The sequence below is a fragment of the Cottoperca gobio genome, chromosome 3 (genome assembly GCF_900634415.1).
Source record: "Cottoperca gobio chromosome 3, fCotGob3.1, whole genome shotgun sequence".
Classification (NCBI taxonomy): domain Eukaryota; kingdom Metazoa; phylum Chordata; class Actinopteri; order Perciformes; family Bovichtidae; genus Cottoperca; species Cottoperca gobio.
The window spans coordinates 12994691-13001662 of record NC_041357.1 but is presented as its reverse complement, the minus strand read 5'-3'; the positions used below and the strand labels follow the sequence as shown (position 1 = coordinate 13001662).

Here is a 6972-nt window from a genome sequence, read left to right as displayed (position 1 = left end):
CACACACACACTTATATGCTTATGGCTGAGTGCTCTATTCCTCTCTTCTAACATCAGTTGCACCTCAGAGATGCTGTTAAAGTGTGTTATTAATACACTGGCTTTCCACCTAAAAAACGTTTCTCTTAATCAAAGAAAATGAGGGTTTATCATCTTTTGCAGAAATATATTCACATTGACTTGATTTACGCAGTAAGACATATAGTGTACCTAATGCATGTAATATTCAAATGACCTGCATGAACCACAAGAGGAAGAGGATTTAACTGAAAGATTTGCATTGCCGGTTGATTCCAATCAGAGCAAAATGCCAGGCAGGCGCCAGCTAAAGAGTGTTTTACATAGTGCACTTATTCTTGATTAAAGATGAATATCTAACTACAGCAACATGCAGGCAGAGTGTACAAGTACTTCCTTACTTAGGTCTGGAATTACAGGTTACATTTAAGAAATGTAACAGTAATTAACAATTTACAACTTCAGGTTTTTTCTTCAAAACATATAACTTAATTCCAGATAACTTGACAACTGCAGAGTAATATAAATAAACTGGATGTGAGGATATAAAAAAAAGATAAGTCTTCAAGTCTGAGTGCAATAAATAGTGTACAGCAGAGTGTTGTCCCTTCCTAGTGGTCGTTTAACAAAACTGCAATTAAGGCCTACAGTAATTATGTTAATTTGTAATTAGCAATTACCAGAAGACTATATTCTTGACTAATTTATACATTGTTTTGACTGGAATATTGCATAAAATAGATGCCTGATATATTTTCTCAGAGGCCACAATGTAACATTCAAAATAAAAAAAAGATATATATATATTTTATTTACCATCATATACAAGACAGTAAAACATTGAATGCCTCACATTTCAAGACCTGGAAACAGAGAATGGGAATTATTGCTTGAAAAATGATTATATGGAAAATAATACAAAATTATTTTTGTATAAATTGAATTATCAAAATAGATTCACTTTGAGTTTGAGCTCTACTGCAATCTAATTGTGTCATGCAGATGAAACGGTGGATAGAAGACAAGGCATCAGTCAAAGGATTTACTTAAACATTTTAATGATGTTAATCATCAGTTCATATAGGTTAAGAGTGATAACATGATTATGAGAAACAGCCTATAACAATGTTGCTAATGATGTACAATCTGCAGGAGACGGTCTTAAATATCCATATAAAGACGAGGAACACGCTGAAAAAAGTACTTCATTGAACCGTTTTTTTTTTTTTTGTTTTTTGTTCACATTTGTTACAAGACCTTTTACCAGTACTGTATTTACATAGTGCAAAGAAACACACTTGCTGTCAATTAACATACTTAAAAACACTTTGATGGAAGTCATAGCAACAAAAAGCCTACACACAGGGTTATCAAACTGGAAATACTTTCATAATCCCAAGTATGATATTCAGTATACTGTCATCTCCCATCTCAGGGCTTCACATTGCATACAGCCCGGCATACTGCATTTACACATCCCGCATCATCACCCTCGACTGGCTGTAATCTCTCTATGATTCACCGAATTGGATTCCAACTGTTAAAATGTTAAAACTATCAAATGGCTTTAAGTACAGGATGATTGAATTTTTTTTTAATACAATGCAAAATCAAAATCTCTTTTGTACACTTGTATTTACAAGGGTTTATAATTAGTATGCGCATGACTTTGTGACAACTTGTTTGACTGTGAAGGAGCTTCTCAGCTTTGGTGAACTGACTTCAGGCGGGGACAAAATCTGGAAGAGCTCTACAAGGATTGATTTTATTTGTAAGCAACCATATCAGATTTTTTGTCAACTTGGGCATTGTTAAACTTCATGAATACCAGTAAACACCCACTTGCCCTATTGGTTAATTTGATTTTAGTGGCATTTATTAAAAAAAATACAGTTAACACTGGTACAAAATAATGACATGGAGCAACTTTCCAGTACCTTGATTCTTTCATCTTTCTGGATGGAAGGACTTTGGTCATTACCAAGTGACAGCTTGAGAGCGCCCCCCACCCCCACCCCCACCAGACAACAAACACCACCACAGAGAATCAAACAGGAGCATTTGTTTTATGACGCAGAGACAGCATCTGGGAACTCAAGACAATTCCAGTCAGGGGAAAACATCGGAAATAGTTGCACACTAGGCAAGATCAATATGACAAACCATTATATACTGTAGTAGAACCACATAGACAAGGTTATATACACAAAGCTTGTTTTGCTTCTTAGAAGTTAATCATCTGAATCCAGAATGGGACACTTATTTGAACATTAAAAAAACACTCTGAAGACTGATGAGTGGGAGTGGTTTTAGGTAGAAAGACATTATTCTCCCCCGACACTGTCATATTCTGTAAGTGAAGCTAAACACCAACCAAGAATTAATTAAGAAATGCATGTCTCTCCTTCCCTCATGGAGCAGGTGAAAAAAACACACATTATTTACAAAGATAAAGCTAAAGAACACAGCAAAAATAAATGCTAACTATGTGCCTGTAAACACACACACACGCACACACACACGCACGCACACACGCACAAATACTTGCAGAGCTGTAAACCTTCTGAGCTCTGTATGAAGTAAGATGGGAGCTGAAAGGTTCCAACCTTCCTCCTCTGTGAGCTACAGACCGCAGTTTTTAGCACTCATCACTTGCTCCCAGAAACGTCCCCGACTCTAAAAGAGTTCAGCTTTGGAGGAGGAAAGTCAAAAACTTCCCTCTGAATTCAAGTGTAGCAGGTTATGGGCCGAAGAAGTGAGGGTATCCTTTTAAAACTACAAGATGAGTATTGGCGTCAATTACTACCCCTCAGACTGTGTTAGACGTTGTTTGGTCTGCGAGTTGGTAAGTTGGTCAGTTTCTCTGTGATGCGTGTGAGTGTTGGTCAGTTGGTTGGATACCTGAGATTATGTCTGGTGTCAGGGGTTAGAGAGAAAGGAGAAAAGTTGCTGGTTGCTGTGAAGAGGGATGTTAGAGCAACAGAGGACAGAGGGAATGAATGTATGTAAGAACAGAGGGAGGAGGAGGAGACATCAACCGGTGATCTTCTTAACCTCAACTTGCTCTTTGTCCTCCGTCCTCGTCTCTGTGATGTCCACTGAATCGAGGTCCTCCTCCTCTTCACTCTGCACTTTCTCCTCCTCCTCGTCTTCCTCTTCCTCCTCCTCTTCCGTACTCTCCTGGCTCTTTCCCAGCTGCAGGTTTTCCAGGGTCTTTGACACCCAGGATTCGATGCGGCTGCTGAGGGTGGGCACTTCAACAGAAATCGGTTCAGGAGTATAGTCCTCCTCCTCCTCTTCCTCCTCCTCCGCCTCTTCCAACATCCCGGGGACCAGGGTGGAAGTGGTGGAGGTGATGGAGGAGTTCAGCGGGCCCCTGCAGCTCCCGTCCAATGAGCCCGTCTCTGTGCTCTGCTGAGAGGCCAGCTCTAGCCGGTCGTCAACCCGCACCTCTTCTCTCTCACTGGTACCCTGTATCAGTGTCGGAAGCGCTGCCCTTGGCTGGGGAGCAGTGGGGGCAGGCGGGGCGGTGCTGGTGGTGGCTGCCGGGGTCTCACTGTCTTTCTGGGTGACGGTGGAAGGCGCAGGGCGACTCGGCTCAGCCTCCACAGGCTCCAGGACATCTGAAGTCTCCACCATACTCCTCCAGTTAGTCTCTGAAGGAATTAATAGATGTGTTATGCTCTGGTGACCATTTAAAATGATCTGAATACGCCTTCCACCACTGATTACAGACAACCTTAAAAAAAAAAACAAGACGGGAGGGAGAGCTTACCGTACTCCTTTTCATTGACCTCTGAAATAGGCTCAGAGAAGATGGAGCAAAAGGAGATGGCAGAAGCAGCAGAGTGGTTGCGGGAATGCCCCATATGGTGTGGGACTTTCTTGTCATTTTTCAGAGCCTCCTCAGCCTGCTCCTGCTCCAGAGCTGACACCATGTCCTTGTAGGCCTTCCTAGCCTCTTCTGTCAGAGCCACCAAACGGTTGAAGAGACTCTGAAGGAGGTTCAACCAAGTTAGTGAGAGGCAAAGAAGCTTGAGATGATATGAGAAGATCCTGTGTTTCTACTGCTCTATACTAACCTACTGTATACATTGTATGTGTTCATTCATTCACCAGATGTTATGTTAGTTAGATTGGGTGGATAGAACCTACAGGGTTTTAGTGGATGGGAGCGACTTACCTCAGCTCCAGAATAGTTGAAAATGCCAACCACACTGACAGGCACTAGTTTGTTGACGCAGCGTCCAAGAGCTTTTCTGCCCAAGGCAAACACAAACGGGATCTCCTGGTCCCGGGCCATTGCAATTACATTGTATAGAGCTTCATCCAAACCACCTGCAACATAGTAAAGAATTAGCGACTCACTCAAATGTAACAAATTGCAGAAAATTATTTAGCGAAAACAGAAAATCCCAACTAATGACTTGAACACTGAAGAGTATAGATGGGCCTGGGGAGCTCAACATCTATTAATTATGGCGGCTGTGCGTGTACAGTGTACGTCCTCTCGTTGATGTTTATCATGACTTTTTCTTTTTGGAAAATTGAAACGTGCAATAATTGAGTTTTCACCCACTTGGGGGCAGCGGAAACAAGTTGTGAGCACATTGACATCACCTTTTAAGTCGATATGGATAACTCTTTCGCAAACAGATGTTTATTTACAGCAACCTATTCATTTATCTGGAGTGGTATTTTTGGACACCTTGTCCAATATACAGTTTTTTGGTTTTGAAAATATCACTATGTCCACCAGCTAATCTTGCTGCCATCTTATGCTATATAGAAAAAGCTTTTTTTCTGAAAACAACTCTATGAGGGCGCCAAGAGTGACTCAAAACAGTCAAGTTGCGGGCTGCACAGTTAAACAATGAGCTGAAACTCACTATAAAGCAAGTCGAGAGGAGCTGCGGATTCAGGTGAGAATTTTCTGCAGGTTCATAACTACAGGTGACCCCTTTCACATTTTATGTTAAAGCATTGATATCATAAAATAAGATGTTTTATAGCCGATATAAACACGTTTACAGCTCAGATGGTCCGACTTCAGACCATATGTTAAATATGCACTGATGCTGAAGATGGTATAACAACATTATTTACCTTTGGCCTGGATCTTCTCACAGTTGGGAGAGATGATGACACACTTAATCTTATTCAACTTCATGTGCTTGGTGACCTCTCGGAGACCCATGACCAGGCGGCGTTTGGACTTGGCCTTGGTAGGATCCTTCTGGTATACGCGCTCCTGGAAGCGAACCAGTTCCTGTAACAGCATAGTCACGCCCTCGTCGATCTCCTTACTCAGCACTTGGTTACAGTACCTGCAGACGGAAAAGATCATGAAAAGGGAAGAGAATTGTTTTTAATAATGGAGGTTAAACAATGGGTGGCTACCAAGCTAATAATGACATTAATGTTAACTAGCAAAATGTTAATTAGAAGCGTTATAACTAATCGATTAGTCAAGAGACAAAAACATTATCTGGACAGAATTGATAATTGAGAAAACAGTTTTTCAAGCAAAACGCTCGAGTATTATTTGGTTACAGCCTCTAAACTGTGATGATAGTTAACTGAATATCTTTAGGTTTTGGATTGTTGGTCCAACAAAACAAAACTATTTGATGGCGTCAACTTGGGATTTAGAAAGATTTGCGATGTGCATCTTCTACTATTTTCTGACATTTCATAAACCAAACGGCTAATTAAAAAAAGTACTCAAAATGTATACAGCGGTTCATGACAACTTTGTTTAGCTGCTTATTGACGACGCTCATTCTATTACATTTTGATGCCATCGGAGCCCTTTTCCAAATCAGGATGAGCCTTGCAGCCTCTCTAAGAAAAGCAGAGCCATCAGATGGCATGCATACTCCCACTGGCTTTGTGGTTTGATGAAATATCTATCGGAAGATCGACGTAGTGTGGCCTGAGGAACAAGCGCCCTGGCGGTTAGAGTCGAGAGGAGGCGCTTGGCTACAGAGGCATTTGGAGGCTTTAAATGCAAAATCTGTTAGAAAAGGGTGGGATGGGACAATAGGCCTGCAGCGGAGGACACAGAGGGACAAAGCTGTGTTTGTGACCGCTGGCATACATTTTTGAAGAGAAGGAACAATGTGCTTGGCATCTGTGTCACACAATTCTGTATTGTACAGTTCCATCCTTAAAAAACACCCGTTAACTTTCAGAGAATGCTTTTCACAGCCACGGCTCTGTTTTTTGAGTTGGAGTAGTATTTGCTTTGCTCACCATTTTCTGTTACCAGATGGTGCATTTCTGAGACATTTCGATGCTAGGGATTCCTACAAAAAGGTCAATTGGTCCATTTCTCACTCCATGTGGGGCGAGAGTGTGTACTTACTCTCTGAAACGACGGCTGTGGATCTTGGTGATGGCGTTTGAGGCCATGGGACTGCCGATGCCAGAGCTGGCTGGAGAACCCTGGGACACTGGGGTGATGCTATACGGAGAGTTCTGACTGGCCGGGGAAAGGGATGCATCACTGGGCATACTCAGACCATTGTCTGTTGTACAAACAGCAGACCAGGAAAAAAAACAATTAGAAAATGTATCATGGATAAAAATAAAATATGGTTTTCACTTCTTAAATGACTCTCACCTTCTTGGGAGGCGGGCTCTCGTGCCAGATCATCAGTAAATTGTAAACACTGATCGCCCTGCTCCTCATGGCCTGAAGACTCTTGTTCTACACTCGTCTTCCCTTTCTTCCCTTCACGTTCCTTCAAGATAATCTATCAAAACACAGAACACAAATGTCAAAAACAAGGGCACTTCAAAAGATTTGCAGGTTCAAAGATCTCCAATCATTTTTACCAATGTTCATGTAGACCAAATAGCATCTTCCTCCCACTTAATAACTACTAATAACTCCCACTAATAAATTCAACTTAAATCATTAACCTTCTTCAGGGCTGTTGGCCGTTTAAC

At 41.5% G+C, this 6972-nt stretch overlaps 1 protein-coding gene across 1 annotated transcript in view; it reads right to left on the bottom strand.

Moving 5' to 3' along the window:
- Positions 1–1059: 1059 nt before the first annotated feature.
- The window catches only part of secisbp2l (SECIS binding protein 2-like), an 18434-nt gene continuing 12521 nt past the window's right edge, over positions 1060–6972 (bottom strand). Inside the window, exons 13-19 of the mRNA XM_029456676.1 lie at positions 6946–6972; positions 6644–6776; positions 6386–6548; positions 5125–5345; positions 4202–4356; positions 3794–4013; positions 1060–3674 (exon numbers count right to left, since the gene is read on the bottom strand). The exon at positions 6946–6972 is cut by the window's right edge and continues 149 nt beyond it. Coding sequence (XP_029312536.1) covers positions 3052–3674; positions 3794–4013; positions 4202–4356; positions 5125–5345; positions 6386–6548; positions 6644–6776; positions 6946–6972 — 1542 coding nt within the window. The 3' untranslated portion in view covers positions 1060–3051. The remainder of the gene's footprint in view (positions 3675–3793; positions 4014–4201; positions 4357–5124; positions 5346–6385; positions 6549–6643; positions 6777–6945) is intronic.